The following is a 16,376-nucleotide window of genomic DNA, read 5'->3' on the forward strand; positions in this document are numbered from 1 at the left end:
AAAAAATCTTACTCTTCTCTAATGTTCTTTATGATTCTTTTTAAAATAAAGATGACCCTTTCCCATTAATTCAAAAGTCTTGCAAACAGTTGCCAAAATCCTACCACATTTTCTTTACTGAACGTGAAGACTCTATCATCTTCATTATTATACCACAAGTAATTCTCTAAATTTAAATGAGAATTTAAATTTTCTTTCCTCAAATGTTTTTAACTGCTTACAGATTTTTGCTTGTATTGAATTAAACACATTTAATTAATCTTGAAATTCCTCTATTCTTGTATTTTAGGTTTTAGGTGGGAATTGAAGGCCCATGCTTCTGTGGTTTTTCTGTGGATTCCAGCAGGAGAAAAGGTAGGTAGGAATTACTTGTGAAAATCCTGAAATGCCTTGAAAATCAGAATTGTCTGCTCTCAAAATTGTGTTTAAATATTTTAGGGGTTAGCTTGGAAAGGTTACTGGGGAGGTAATAGCTACTGAAACAGGAAAAAACCCCTTGATATGGTTTGAAAATTACACAGCAGAACTGGACATGAAAATAATTGAGTTTTGGAGAGCACACAAATTGAATATGAGCAATTATGAAAAAAGTGCAAAGTGATGTCTTTTGTTCTTTTTCTTCTTTGTAGGGACAGCAACAGATCCAGCTTGACTTGAAGTGAATAGATTTCTTTTAGTAAGATTCTGATTGACCCCTTATTTTCTGCAGAACAGTTGTTTTTTCTGATATAAAAGTGGCAAGGAAGAAAAGGTTATTTTTTAAAATTTCATTTATTGAGTATTTATCAGTCAACAAAATATGTTTTGTAAATTTCCAGGTCGACTAGGATAGTAACAACAGACTTGATTGTTACCATAGCATCAGAAACTTTTTTTCTTTTTAAATAGAAAGACTAATATTTAACAAGAATGTGTTTGCTAATGCCTTTCAGAAAAAAGAAGAGACTATTTAAAAGGTGGTCATATTTTAGGGATCTGGCTTTTATTGTTACTCTATCCCAGCATAGGATACTATATTTATTAAAAAAAAAGACATTAAATGATTTTATGTTTATATTTATTGTCAGCAATATGTCAGTTATGTAAAAATAACCCAGATGAAAATGTAAGACTTGTTACATTTTCCCATCATCTGTATTAACTGAATAAAGCTTAGTGACAATATACACAAATTTGCAGTAGTAGTAGTAGTACATAAACATTTTGTGCATTAAAAAAGAAATGTACATAATTTAAAAAATAAAAATGCATTACACAATTTACAAATTAACATTAACCAAAAAAAAAGTAAACATTCCTCAGACAGCTGCCTCCTCGTTCTACAAAATAAATATTCAAGTAAATTAAGTTAGGCAAAATAAACTCTTAATTCTTAACGATTTACATAAAGGTAAAAAGACAGATTTCCATTTAATTCAAGGTATATTTTACAGTGATTTACACATAGACTTTTTAAATTGCTCTCTTCAAATTGTAAGATTGGAAAAAAAACTTTATTACATTTTGGCAGGAGGAAGGGGGTTTCAAAATTGATGCTTTATACCAAATATAAACAGGCTTGTGCAGTTGCATCAAAGCTTCAAAAAGGAACTGGTCCAGGACTCAAAGCAGACACAGTAAGCTAGAAACTACAGTTTTAAAAAGAAAAATATAAACCACCACATCAACAGGAAAATACCTACTTTGCTATCTTCTGAATGGTTTATTTGATCACTGGAAACATTACTTTCACAAACTAATAATCTACAGTAGTGGCTGCTTTAGGCACTGGATTTGTAGAAGCACTGATTTTTAAAGCAAATTGCTTTTCATTCTGTACTGATAATTCACATATTATTTACTTCAATTTCAATGCTAGAGGGCTTAATCACCTTTGCAACATTGAGATTTACATAAAATTTCAGCCTTCCTTACAGCCTAGTACTTTTTTCTTGATAATGAGGGAAGCCACTCTGGCTTCAAATTTCCATGCACTTTGTTCATAGAAAAAATAATAATAAAAATGCACTCTAGATTTTAAATGCAGCCCTAGTATGATGCAGATGGGCACCAGATATTCACTGATCAGATATAAAATGCAACACATACTAACATACTTGCATGGATTGCAAAGGCCAAACAGACTTAAAAAACCCTCCTATCTCTCTGTTTATCCATTTAATGTGGTAAGGAAAAGGAGATGTCATACCTTTAAGTTATTAAGTACTTAGATTTAGGACATAAAATTCTTCAAGGCAAGAACTAGGCAACAGCTCCTGCTAAGACCAGCCAGTGTCATAAATAAAGATGACTCATTGCCAATGAAAGAAACCCTGTTCCCTCAATGCCCTCTTGGTTCAAAACTATTCAACAACACAGAATCAGACTATTAAAAAACCAGAAATCGTTATAAAATCTGTTTCCACATGTATTTATTGTTCTTTAATACTTTATCATTTTTCCATGGCCTTTTTTTGGTGTCTGACAAAAGAGGAACCAAGCAGGTTTTTATTGTTTTCTACTCAAGAATGCTGAAAATTAAAATTACCAAGATTTGTATTTTTGCAATGGACCTTTACAAAGTGATGTAAGACTGAATACTCCAGTCCTGAAACACATATAGGAATGAACCACTACTGTGGCAGGCAGCCATGAAACTTCATCAGCTGCAGCTGGATCAAGGTATAAAATGAGAAATTAAACCTGCACCAAATATTGTTACCATTGTTCCTCTGCTCATCATTCCCATTTGGGGAAAACCTACGCAGTGGGATGAAGGTAATTTTCTTGATGCAGTAACATCACACTGGTAATATGGCAGTTAAGCTAAAGTAGGACCATAATCTCTCAAATGCTCATTGGTTTCAAGAATTATTCTACATAGAACAAAGATTTGTATTTTTAAGAACAGATATGATGTCCATGAGAGTCTTGTCATTGATTTCAGTGGATCTGGGACAAAGTTTGCAAAGTTAATTTCACTCAGTGTGCAAAAACTGGTGCTTCTTGAGCAAACAGAGTGATGAGTAGGCAGAAGTGGTTTAGGTTATAAAAAAGACCTGAGAACCTAATATTGAACTTTATGTAACAATTCTTTTTGAGAGGTTGCCTGATAAAGTTTTGTATTGCTTAGTAGTGGCACAGTCACTTGTACGTTCCGGCTGCACACAGAAGCCATTTGAGGAGAATAACCCGTCTCAGGTCATGGAGCACATCCGTAACAGCCATGTCACATGAGTGGCAAGTCAATGAGCTTCATCTTGGAAGCCCAACACTGAAAAGCCATAAGCATGGAAGAGGTTAACAGTAAGTTTTCATACTGCCAGAGTTTTTGAAAAAGTCATGAGTATTAAAATGGCAGAACTATTGATCTTATTGTTTACTTGCCAGTACACTCAGGAGTTTAACTGAATAATTAAAAGTCTATTGAATTATCCTAATTGGAAAAGACAAAACATCTCTGAGTATTGTACTGCCAGTAACAGTGAAAGAGCTCTCATTAACAGAAGGAGGGAAAAGTAAAACCATTTTATTTCAGTTGAACAATCAGAACACCTTTTTAGACAAGAAGTATGTCACTCAGGATTACAGGGCAACCACTTTTCTTTTTCTTTTCTTTTTTTTTTCTAACAAAGTTAACAAATATAAAAAATCTAGTCATAAACAGCCTTCAAAGTACAATTAGAAACCAGCAGGACAATCTATACCAGTATAGGTGGGTGGGGCAAGAAACTAGACACTTGTATTACTGCCATGGTGTAGAGTACAAGTGGCTGCTGTGGTGAGGAACGGTGTGTGTACGGCAAACGTCGCAGCTGATTCCACCCCATCGCAGTCCAAACTGAACACTACTCTCTTCAGGATTCAAGACCTGTCTGCTTGACACTCCTTGCACAAGATACAGCATTATCCTTTCTGAAAAGAGGCAGTTTCTATGGCAATACTAGTTAAGTGCATATCATGCTGCACTAATATAGTGCAAAAATTTGCCTTACATGTAGCAAAAAAGATGCAGGCAACAGTTTGAGTTAGAGGAAGTAGAAACGTATTATAACATTTACAGCAGGAATTTTTTCCAGACATCAACCACTAGAAAATAGTGAATCTGAGAATGCCTCCTCTCTGGATGTACACATGAGGCCTTTATAATTTGGAGAGGTAACAGGACAGAATTTTGCAAGTGAGTCATTGCCCTCTGAAATGCAGGTTAACACAAGTTATCATCAACTGGCAAACTGTTGAACTTGCTCAGTGGGTTAATCCCAGTTAATATTGTACTAAGCACTAAAATGCTCTTCATCACATATATAATCTGATAGAGTAATACATATGGTTCAACCGAGTATATATGTTATGTTTGAATATAAAGAGTCGTAGACAGCTTGGTACAAACTCCTCATGCGTACTGATTATACTTGGTTAATGATGCAGGGTCTTCCCAGTGTTAATACTATGTCAGATACAGTATTCTGGAGGCAGAAGTGGTGCTCTGTTCTAAGACTGAGGAAACACCATAAATCTCCAACTGCAGTGTCTATTAATATGATTCTGCCTGATTTCTCGGTGCTGATGGTCTAAAGTAAAGCAATAATACCTTGAATATCAGTAGGCATTATGAAATCCATCCTTCTTTATCTATGGTGCAGTTACAAAAAAGAAAAATTCAAAACACTTAATCCACTCCATAGAAAATCCCTGTGGCTTTGGACACCTTCTGTTTTCATTCCTATAGTTTAGACTCCATTTGTCACCAAGAGAAGTCACAGTTTACATGTCTGCATCTCCATCATAAGCCAAGGTTAAAGGTTTCAGTCGGTTGTTCTGCCTTCTCTGGGGCTTCTTTGGCTTTTTGCTGAAACAATAAGATAATTTGTAAATAGAAAAAGCAACTAATAACAAACAAAAGTCTTAAATGAAAGATGAGCATGCTGATAATGCATTCAGTTGTTTGTTTATAAAAGCTATAACCTTAAAACCTTCACTGGGAGCACAAATTATCCCTTTATCAACCCAAAGCAATATCTAATTCAAAGCTCAGTTGTTCAGAAACAAACTGTTATGATGCTGATGTGACTTGATGAAATCCTTGGCAGGTACTCCTGCAACATCACCCAGTTTTCAGAAGAATTCAGAGCCTGCCATGCAATACTTGGTCATGTATCAAAGCTGCAATCAGGTTCTTTTAAATTACGTGACTCAAATATTAAACTACTCTTGACACATCAAGGGTTTCCACAGGAAAGATCCAGCTTTTGATTGGTTTTATCTCATTATACTTGCTGGAATGCCTACAATTAATTCTAGATGTTATAATCAACCAGTCATTAATAGCAGGTGTATGGTTGTTTGCCACAACATTCCTTGTCTAGCCTTCAATTAGATATTAATCCACCAGTATTTCCAATCCATTTCATAAAGCTTTAAAAAATTACCAGGCCAAAGGAAAATGAATGTTTATCCATTCTTTATCACTAATCTTCTTTTAGAGTGTAATGTAAGCATTTCTTTAAATCAGGCCTGTGCATCCTCAGTCTTGTCCAAAATCTTATTTCAGCCATGTCACTTAGGCTGCTCAAATCTGAATCTTTTATATGAAACTTTTTGTTACAATGACTTGCAGTAGCCACAGGTTCCAGTCCAAATAATCTGCAGTTGTTGAATGCTAATGGATTTCCTTTTCCTCAAGCCCCACTCCCCAAAAAACCTACCAACTAACCAAAACAGAAAGACCACAACGAAAACCCAAACAAAAAAACCACAGCAACAAAACCAGAACAAACAACTAAACAAACAAACTCACAAAAAATAAAAAATGAATCAAACAAAAAACAAGAAAAAAAACCCCAAATTAATTTTTATATTACCTGGACAGAAGTGAGGTTTTGGGCAAAGTTTACTGAATGGAAAATATACCAAGAAGCCCCCCAAACCTACTAATGCAGTACAGCCAAGAGCCTGATGTATATGACCACACTTCCCTCACCTTTCACCTGTACTGTCATCTGGATCAGAAATTCCTAACAACACCTAGAAAACTTCAGCGAGCACATTCTCAAAGGTGACTTGTTCAAAAAAGAATTCTTTCATGTATTAAAAAGATGAGAAAGCGTTCAGATTTTTTCTGGTTCTGTATCTCTGTATCTCTATATCAAAACATGATTTTTCTGGTTACTCAATGTCCTTGCTGCTATTTCTCTCATCATTTTTGATACAAACACAATAAAATTATTCTGGACATTGTATATAACAACCAAGGTAAACTGAGCAAAAATGAGCTGTACACTAAGCTACCCCATGTTTTTAAGTTCTTAAACCCTCAGAAAAGTATGTGGTGATCCATCATCTAGAGTGCAACCAGAAACTGCTAACATGAGTCTGGACAAAAGGACAAGGCAAATTAAACACTGCACTTCACAGAAGTGTCTGCAGTTTCTACAGCAGCAGATGTAAACATTTTCATTACAGTCTGTGAGGGGACTCTTTTCTTATAAATAATTAAAGAACTCACCAGGCTAGATAGATCATAGAAACAATAAAGATGAGTAAAACAAATGCACCAGCAGCTACACCATAAACCCAGGTCTTCAGCCTCCCATCTAAAAGGAATGAATGTTAGTCAGTAGTGTTTGAGTTAGTCTAGTTGAATTATTAGTTCTGATACAGAAATACTTTAATAAACCAAAATAAATGTCTTGACTAGCAATTACAGTTTAATCAGAGAAAATATTGTTAAATAACTGAGCGATGACTTCTCTGTGCTCTGCTTTTCAGTTGGGGTCAGGATAATTCAAATGAACTGAGATCTGGGGCAGAGGCAGCAGGCGAGAGACCCAGAAACTCCCTGGTAGTGAACAATCCCTCAGTGTGATCACAGGGCAGTGCATCAGCCTGGGACTCATTTAGTATCACTTTCTATTTTGGCTCTGGTAAAGCAATCTGTCTGTTACTTTAATTTTTGTTCCTATTTACTTGTATGTTTTTAAACGCCCTTAGCATGCTGTATGTCATGCATCCCTTAGCTGCACATACACAACCTTTACTACTGCATAAAGTAGCAAAATTTTAAAATTTCTTTCCCTACTAAATGCAAGTTTTGCTGTTATAAATAGCTTCTCCTCACAAAGTGAAAATACACAAAAAAATCCTAGTTCATGCTCCTAAATAAAACAACTGTCTGTTGATAAGGACTGTATTTATGTGCAGGTGTGCAGTTTGTATTTTGGACATGTCCCTGGAGATTTGGGCATACATACCACTCTCCTTCTTGCCTCAGGAAAAGGAAGAGGAAAATGATGCAGCTTTGTCTGTGGGGTTTTGCCCTGCCCCCAAGTGATCATATCACAACTAAAGGAGTGCATGCTTTTTGAGTCACTAGTTTTATCCAACTCATTTTTCAAATTTCTAAATGGCTTTTTACAAGCATTGTTTTCCAGGGGATTAGCTAGCCTTGTTGCATTTCTTTGGCAATAAAAAAATCACCTTTATAAAACTGAGTTATTTCATATTCATGTGGTGCAAGTTTTATTTCATGAAGTTGTGTGTATTTCCAATGTAAGGAAATATAGCTAAAATTTTTCCGACCAAACACTTAGTGCTTCTTGTTAGCTCTTCAGAACCAAAAGACACCATCAATGCAGTTTTTATTTCCACAATAATATTAACAGAAGTTAGATTAAGATTGCTTGGTTACACAGTAGTGCCCTCCATTGCTATGCAGTTAAGCTCAGGCCTTCTGGGCTGCAGCAATGCAAAGTCTTGCTGTCTTGTGGACAAGTTGTTCAAGACTAATCAATATCAGAAGATTTTCCCTTCATGACCTTAATCAACCTAATGAAACATCATAACTGATAATAACTGACATAACTGAAATAACTGATCCACTAAAGATTAATGGAACAGTAGATTTGACCTGACATATCCTATGATACAATAATATCAATGAGAAGAATTCAGAATTTAGAACTGCTAAGTAGGTTAGTTTCCTCTCTCCTTGGCTTATTTCCATCGGTAAATGTAAGAGGCTTGGATTTTTTTCAGGTTGGCTTCTTTTAAAATAGTTACATCTCCTTGGAAAAAAGGCTGGCAATGTCTTGTATACAGATTTATTTGTTTTTGTCAAAGCAAGGAGCTCTGTTAATGAGGTCATTCTTATTATGCAGCTACAGACCTCTGACTCAGGCTTTCTGAATTCTCTCTGGATAGATTATTTCTAAGTATGCAAGGAGATAGGCCTCTCAGATTCATCTTTTTGTGGTAATACCTCAGCCCAGACATCTGAAGAGAACAGTTTTAATACCTTCATTTCTGGAACTGCAATATAATTTGTGGAAGAAAATTAAAGACCTATTTTAGATCTAGACTTAGAAACTGTGAGGAAAAAAAATAATCATGCCAGAGTAAATCCAAAACTTTCCAATAGATATCCAATCCTGAAATAAAACAATCAGCCTAAATCTCATCAGAACTGGAAAATATTCACTTTCTCTCACATTTGCTCATAACTTCACTGCATAAAGTGTTCATTCTGTTAAACATGTTTAAGGTTACCTGAACTGAGCTATGTCTCCTTCCCAACTCAAATTACATAAAATTGGTGAGATTTCATGAAGTTTCTCAAACATACCTTGCTCCAAAACCCTCCTTGAGCTTACATGAGCATTCATATTCCTAAACTGTTGAAGGTGACTGTCTGATACTTGCTTATTGCTATCACTCAGCGTGCTACAACATGCCCTCTGGCATTTTCAGGAGGGGTTAGCTAAAATGAGTAAATGATAACATATTTGGTAAGATGTTGTTTTTTAAAAGAGGACCAGAAAAGTTTGATTTTCTATTTTTTATTTTTGATTTAAGCACTTGGAGTAAAGACCATTTTTATTGCAGGTATCAAATATAATATCAAAGTACAAATAATAGTAAATACTAGTAGGACTAATGGGATCTAATATAAGTATTTCTAATTTCTAGCCCAAACATTATTTAATCTGCATATTAGAAATATTTTTAAAAATCTCAACTTGAAATACCTTATGGATTATGCATGTAAAGATATTACTTTCAATTCTGCAATTAAAAACATCAAGAAACCCTTTAGAAAGAAATGACCACACTAATACACAAGTATATTAGTATATTTAGCCCTGTGTGATATATTTAGCCCTTAAGATGATAACCAATTGCCCTCTTCCATATTTTGGACAAGCAACATACCTCTTTTGTGAAAGTATTTTGTTAATTAATTTTTTCTATCCAAATATTTAGTCAGACTAAAAATATTTACTGACATCTGATTACATGATGGACTTTATGAAGTATTTTTTATTAAATAACTTATATTTTACATCACTCTTGCATGTAAGTTTTTGCTCAGCTCTAAAGAACATGGTCCATCATAAAAGCAAATATTGCTCATAGAGACTTAGAGCAGACCTATGTTAAATATCAGTAATATGGTTAGCATCGCACTAACATGAATTAGTATAAATATGGATATGTCAGAAAAGCATTAGCATACCTATAACAATTATTTTCCTACAATTTGTGCTATATCAGCAAATTTTAAGAAGCCTTTACTATTTACATTCTTCAGTGCTATCCTTTCATTCCTCGGTCAAGAGAATTATTGGTTAAGATATCACAATTTAATATACTGGCTTGCACCTTTGCAGCAAACTCCCAGTCACATTTCAAATAGCTTCTGTGAATTTTAATGGGAAGAGTGACTAAAAGGAAATCTGCAATATATGATTTCACTAAATATATTGATGGAGTAGTGAGAGGGCTAGGTGTTTACTATGTTTCTTCCTATGTTTTCAGTGAGAGTACACTTCTGCCTTCTTAAATGAGTCAAGGGTTCTTGTGATCTTCCTAGGTATACAGAAATATGAAAGCCAGACCCTGCAGCGGTACTTAGCACTAAGAACTGCTCATTGCATGACTTCACCTGGCCCAAAAGGCTGCAGAAACCAGGTCCTTCCTCGTCCTGTCTGGTTACTGGAAGGCTGGGTAGGGTTCACAGCTCGACTGGTTTTCACATCTCCCTTTTTGTCCTCCATGGTGGGGATGACCACCACCGGGATGAGAGTGCACTGCTGGAGTGTGCCATCGGAGGACATCACTTCAGTGTATCCGTCTTCACAACTGCATGTCCTGGTCTGCAGGGAACAAGTGTTTTACAAGGTGTAGTGGAAAAACAAGGTTTTCTGTGAGCCATAAAGCATAGCAACATGGATGACTGGAAGATAAGACTGTTTTGATGAGTGCTAGCCAGAAGAGTACTGCTTTGTATATTTTTATGCAAGTTCATACCATATCAACTATTTAACATTTAACTGAAAGGTAGAAAATGATGCGAGGTGGGTTTTGACAAATTTGTGACTGGTAAAATCACTGAAAATACTTTTTGTTGGCATAATCTTTGTAATCAAGAGATGTGTGGGAAGGCCTCCTGGGGGTGCTCTATGCTCCAATGCAGTAGCACATACCTCACTGCAGTAAGCGTGGGGCTGGCTGCACGGTGGGTTACATGACCTGTCAGCATCTGGTTGGCGCATCACTAAACAGCCCCCTGTAGGACAGAAAATCATATTTTCACATGGCAATACCTCACCACTGATGAAATTACTTGCTGCACTATATCATGGATGACAATCTTGTCGCTAATTTGAGTGTAAGAGTCCTTCTTTTCGAGGGTGAAGCATAATTGGAATCAAGTGTTTTCTTATATGTAGAGTAAGGAGACAGCAAATGTATTTAATTCCATGTGCATTTTAGAGAACTAATATTTGGCAATGGAGCCTTTTGTTTTCCCTTTTTTCCTTTTGCCCAAAAAAACAATCTAATGCTTTGCTGTACTCAGGGGAACAGATTTGGTTCTCTAGGGCCCTCCTTATGACTTACATATTGAAACTGTGGCCACAGTAGAAATAAAAACACCTTTTTTATTTATATCTTTTCCTGTTGAACTGAAAACAAGTTGCTCATCCTGTTTATGAAAGGATACCTGTTTTCCACTGCTACTGGGTCACTTCTACACATGCCTTTATGAATCAAGGCTTCATGTTAGTCTGAGATTTTACGAAGGAAAGCAGATTTATCAGTAAAGTGTGTACTGAATATTACAATACTGATTGTATTGTGGGTGTCAGTCTTTTCCCTTTTTATACAGGCCTAGTTTTTATTTCTACAGCTTTATATATAGTGCAGTTATTGTTACGGACCAGTACCCACCACCAGGATTTCACTATCACTTCAGCCAGAATGACTTTAAAATACATTTAGAATCAGTTTGAATTTACCTGTTTCCTTTTAGCTTATAGAAGAGAGATATACATCACATTGTTTAAAATTTAGACTGCTACAGGACAACTTATCATGCATCTCCCAAAATAATACCATTTTTATACTGGTGTGATGTGATGATGAAATCCTGATAGCTGAGGTTGGTCACAACCATAGCAGATGCAGTTAGTTGTGGTTATGCAGATCCAAGTGTTAACGGGATGGCTGGTGAAGAACAAAGAAAACCCTGCTGGTTGCCATAAGTTTTCCCCACCCCCAGAAAAGAAAATCATACATCCTAGCATACAAATCACATGCCTGTGGGAATCTATGTAATAAAATATCAGTCATCCAAGGAAGCAGAAGGAAAGAGTTGCCTCATCGCCCATGGGAAATAACACCTTCAAGTAAAAAAGAACTATTCAGCACGGTGATATTATGCAAGTGAGTAAATAGAAAAAGACCTTAAGATACCAACAAAACTCACAATAATTATTTAATAATGTCTGAATTAAAATACACTATGTTGAATCCAAATGTGCAAGAATAAGGCTGACAAGACACAGTAATAGAAGATATGGGTTGCCTCTGAATCAAAATAGGTGATCTCAATTTCAATCAATCATATATATACGTCTATCACATGAATGAGCTCATAAATACCGTAGTTTATGCAAAACCCTTTCAGAAAATGTACAAATGCAAATTAAAATCTGGTTCACTACTGTGCATTTAATGTAGAGAAGTTCCCTCTATGTTATATATTAGTACAATAGAAGTACTGCATTTGAAAATTATCATAAAATCCATTAAAACTATATTTTTGCATTTAACAGAAACATATGAAAAATATAGTTTCATGTTGCATAGGTAGGGTTGCAATGGAGCCCAGTGATTGCATGTTATGGCATATTCCATTAGTCTTCCTTTCAAATCAGAAATTTATCATAGCTTAAAGCCACATACAAGCAAACTTTGAAAAAAAAGTGATACAATATAGGTCTGAGGTTTGTCTGCCTTGGAGATCCCATTATGAAAAATCTGCCAATAATACAGAGTCATACTTTTGTCTTTCCTAAAATTTATCACAAGGCTGTATTCAATCACATCAGAATAAATTTGTATTTTCATGTGACTGTGATTTATGAATATACTCTGATTTTCAAATCTCAGAACTGTAATCTCCAAGATGGTATTTACCCCAAATCCTATAGGAACTTTCAGAGATAATATCCTATATTAATCTCAATAAGAATTCTCTCTTATAGTTTTCCTTACCATAGAAGGATCTTAGCTAAGCAGGAAGCAATCAAGGTGCATGAATAATGACCTGTTGCAATTCTTGTGAACAAAATGTGTTTTAATAGTCCTACACAAGGTTGCAAGAGACTTTGAGTTATTATTTCAACACCTTGTAAAAGTAACACAAATATTTTATTTCTACTGTCACAACAGAGAGTAGCGGTGGACTCCACCATGAATAAGTATTGTGGTGGCAATAAATTACAGTTCCTCTGCTGTGAGTGACCTGACAACAGCTGGCATTGAGGATATTTTTACAGTCTCTGGGATTCTTTTACTATGACTTGGTCTGACACAAAAATTATTTAAATAAATGCATAACTCTTTGCTTAAATGAATCCCTACTGCCAATATATAAATTCATATAAATAGATTCATATGAAAGTTTTCTTCTGAGATCTCAGTCATTCCTAATTCATGTTTTTTGTGCTTTGGCTTGCACAAAACGTCACAACATCCCATAGAAGTCCATGATGTATCCTGATAGAGATTTATGGCATCAAAGTAAAGAAATAAACTCATACTGGCACATTTATTAATATTTTATATTTTGTAACATATATGGATGATACTATCGAGCTGTGCAACTTTCTCTGCCTTTGTAAAGGCATTGAAATTACCTGTAATACATAAAAATTTCATTTGTTTTAAGGCCTGAAATTTGAAACCGTACATTTATAAGTGCAAAGATGCCTATGGTAAAAAAAACCAAACATATACAATGTAAACCATTTCAGGTCCACTACATAACATAATATTTATATTTACCATAAGCATTACATGCGGCATGATTCTAGAAAACAAACAACATCTTTAATATGCAAAAAGATGATTTTTATTCATACCCAGGAAGGGTGGGAGGGGGGGTGTTTCGGTTTATTGGGAAAACACATTATCCACCTGTTTCCAAGATTTTTTTTGTGTATATAAAATGAGTAGTTACCTGTGACATTTAAACCATCTGACCTTTGGCACCACACAGTCCGAGAAGATCCCTTCCATGGGCTAGCCATCCACTTGTACTCGTAGCACTGCCCATCTGCACAGAGAACATTCACATTTCAAGACATTTAATGACCAGGTTTTAGAGCAGCCACACTCATCAGCTGGCCATACTAATTTTGTGGCCACACTCATTATGATTAATGGCTTTTACAGCTGTTAAGTATGCTCCTTTCTCCTTCATCCAGCACTGAACCACACATGTGGAGCTCCCAGGGTCTCCTGCACTTACTGGACACATGGAGAATAGACCAGATGTGTCTGAGACACTAACTAGGATTATGAGCAAGCCTAATGCAGTGAATGGATACAAGAAATGCTTCCAATAAGCTCATAATGGTTGTGGCCCATCTGTTGTTCAAAACTCATTTAGGGGTCAGGTTCCTTTCCTGGTGACACTAAGCTTCAGCCAGTGCTCCAGTGCTTGGTGAAGTGGCTAGGGCTGCATCTGGCTTCCTGTCTCAGCTCTTCTGTGCACATCTCATATGGTCTGGGATATCTGGAATCATTGAGTCCTTCTACATCTTAGCTCTCTATCATAAATATTAAATTCCTTTTTGTCCGATCCAGCCTCTGAATGGCCAAGTTGATGTAGGAAACTACTTTTCTTAGACAATTTGTCAACTAGCAGTAGTAAGCATGGCTGAGATATTTTAATGATATTGTCATGCAATCAACAATTTAAAGAAATCTAAATCTGGTTATGAATCAAAACTCAGATTTCTTTTTGTTAATGTTACTAAGTGTATAGGGAAACTCTTTGTACTATATAAAAAGAAATATCATTAAAAAAGAATAATTCTAGAGGAGTAGCATATGATAGTTACCACTTCAAAGTTTTTCTCTTTATGTTTGATCTATGGAAAACAACAATTTAGGTGCATTTCTGTTTATCAAATTTCCATTTGCCTAAAATTGCTACTATGAACAGAGAGAAAACAAAATTATGGTTGTTCTGTATTTTTTTCTTACAGGAACCAGCCTTAAGTATGTTTTGGTGCTTACCATTGCATGGTCTTGTTTCCAAAGCCTGTTCTGGGCAGAGATGTTGATTCTCTAAGTCCTGAATGATCACTGCTCTAGATCGGACTTGTACTCCTCCAAAACCAAGATCCTCACCATTAAAACAGGTTAGCTGGCAAAGGCTCCATTCGGACCACTCTCTCAAGTAACAGTCCCCTGTCAAAGAGCAGTTTTATAAGATGAATGATCATTGTATGAGAAGAGTTTTTTACACTGAATATGTCTTAAAAAAAGTCCCAAGTACAGTTTTTTAATTTTCCTTCCTTTTAGTTCCTTTCCTTCCTCTTTTTAAACTTGACTCATAGTGTAGAAATCATAACATTTTGATACTGTCTGAATGTCTGTGTCATAGAAAATATTATAAAGATTGTACAAGGGCCCACTTGTTCTAAAGCAGTTTTAGTTTCTTGTAGCATTCCCATGAGTTCACCCTCATTATGAATCTCTTTGCAATGCTCTACCCAATGTCTAGATTTTTCTACATTTTAAGTTATTGTGCATTTTATGTCTTATGCTAAATTTACATATTTTTTTAATTCATCTTTGATCTTAGAAAACATTGTCTAATATTAAGAACACTAATTATTGTTTATCTTTCTCTAAATAGACATAGAAGCAACTGATGGAAAATCCTTTGCAAGAAAGGGAAATGCGAACATGATTAAAATGTCTGTTCTTGCTATTTCATGTTAGGATAATGGACTTGTAGAATTCTATAGTGTAAAACTGAAAAATCAAATTATACTAATGACACTAATTAGCACAATCAGCTACAGAACATTTAAGGAAGATCTGAGGCACAACACAAAGAAGCCATTTTGTTAAAACAGTTGAAAATGGGACTAGACTGTGCACAAACTCATAAATAAACCTCTTAGTTCTCATTATTTCAGAGAGAAAGCCATTAAAAATTCATGCTACCTTGCATTGTACTGATGACAGATATAATCAGTACTGTGTTGACCGGATGCCTGATTAATGAAGGAATTTTATTTGCCAACCTTAGGAAAGCATGCAAAGAAATGAATAATTGACGAACTGATGTATACATAATAGGAAAACAAGTAGTGATTTTTGGAAACATTAGCTGGAGCGTATCATTAGCACATCCCCACAGGGCAGTTATTCTTGCTGGCTAAATGTGAGATTGTTGAAGAACAGGTCCCTGCTCAGCAAAATTTTTAAAGCAATCAGTAAGCCACTATATTTTTTTTATAAAATTCACTAATATGAAAACATAACTACAGTCTCTGCATTCTTCCAATTTCCATTTAAGAAGCAAAAATATATTAAAATTATGCAAATTGAATGCAATGTACAAAGCAGTGATGGAAATATCTCAATTTCTTAATAATTTCTATTTATTGAGACAACTTTACCTTCAGTCCAATCTGAAATAACTGGGGAAAAACTCTGGGAAAGAGGAGAGTTTCAAGAGAGTGAAAATAGAGTGCTGGTATAAAATGACAGCTACATTAGAACTGAAGGAGTTTATCACCTCTTCTCAAGATTCATCATTAATGGCTACTAAACAACAGCAATATACTTCAAATTCTACAAGTAAGTGTTTGGAATGAACTGCAGTGTTTTTACTGGAAATTAAACAGCTCTTATATGCTCTTAATCCTTCTCATTATGAGCAATATGGACCTGAAAATTCAAAACAGCTCCTTTAGATTCAGTTCACAAAGGCAATGATGGAGCATGTCACATCCAGAGAGCTAAACAACTAGAGGCACTCATGTTTTCTCAGAGATCAAAACTTTAGTTTCATTTGGAATAAAACCTCT

The 16,376-nt window shown here is 35.3% G+C and overlaps 1 protein-coding gene across 1 annotated transcript in view; it reads right to left on the bottom strand.

Moving 5' to 3' along the window:
• Positions 1 to 1,040: 1,040 nt before the first annotated feature.
• Positions 1,041 to 16,376, bottom strand: part of THSD7A (thrombospondin type 1 domain containing 7A) — a 264,860-nt gene continuing 249,524 nt past the window's right edge. Inside the window, exons 26-31 of the mRNA XM_064704399.1 lie at positions 14,569 to 14,742; positions 13,505 to 13,600; positions 10,464 to 10,546; positions 9,923 to 10,133; positions 6,488 to 6,575; positions 1,041 to 4,831 (exon numbers count right to left, since the gene is read on the bottom strand). Coding sequence (XP_064560469.1) covers positions 4,747 to 4,831; positions 6,488 to 6,575; positions 9,923 to 10,133; positions 10,464 to 10,546; positions 13,505 to 13,600; positions 14,569 to 14,742 — 737 coding nt within the window. The 3' untranslated portion in view covers positions 1,041 to 4,746. The remainder of the gene's footprint in view (positions 4,832 to 6,487; positions 6,576 to 9,922; positions 10,134 to 10,463; positions 10,547 to 13,504; positions 13,601 to 14,568; positions 14,743 to 16,376) is intronic.

Source organism: Zonotrichia leucophrys, chromosome 2 (genome assembly GCF_028769735.1).
Source record: "Zonotrichia leucophrys gambelii isolate GWCS_2022_RI chromosome 2, RI_Zleu_2.0, whole genome shotgun sequence".
NCBI classification, from domain to species: domain Eukaryota; kingdom Metazoa; phylum Chordata; class Aves; order Passeriformes; family Passerellidae; genus Zonotrichia; species Zonotrichia leucophrys.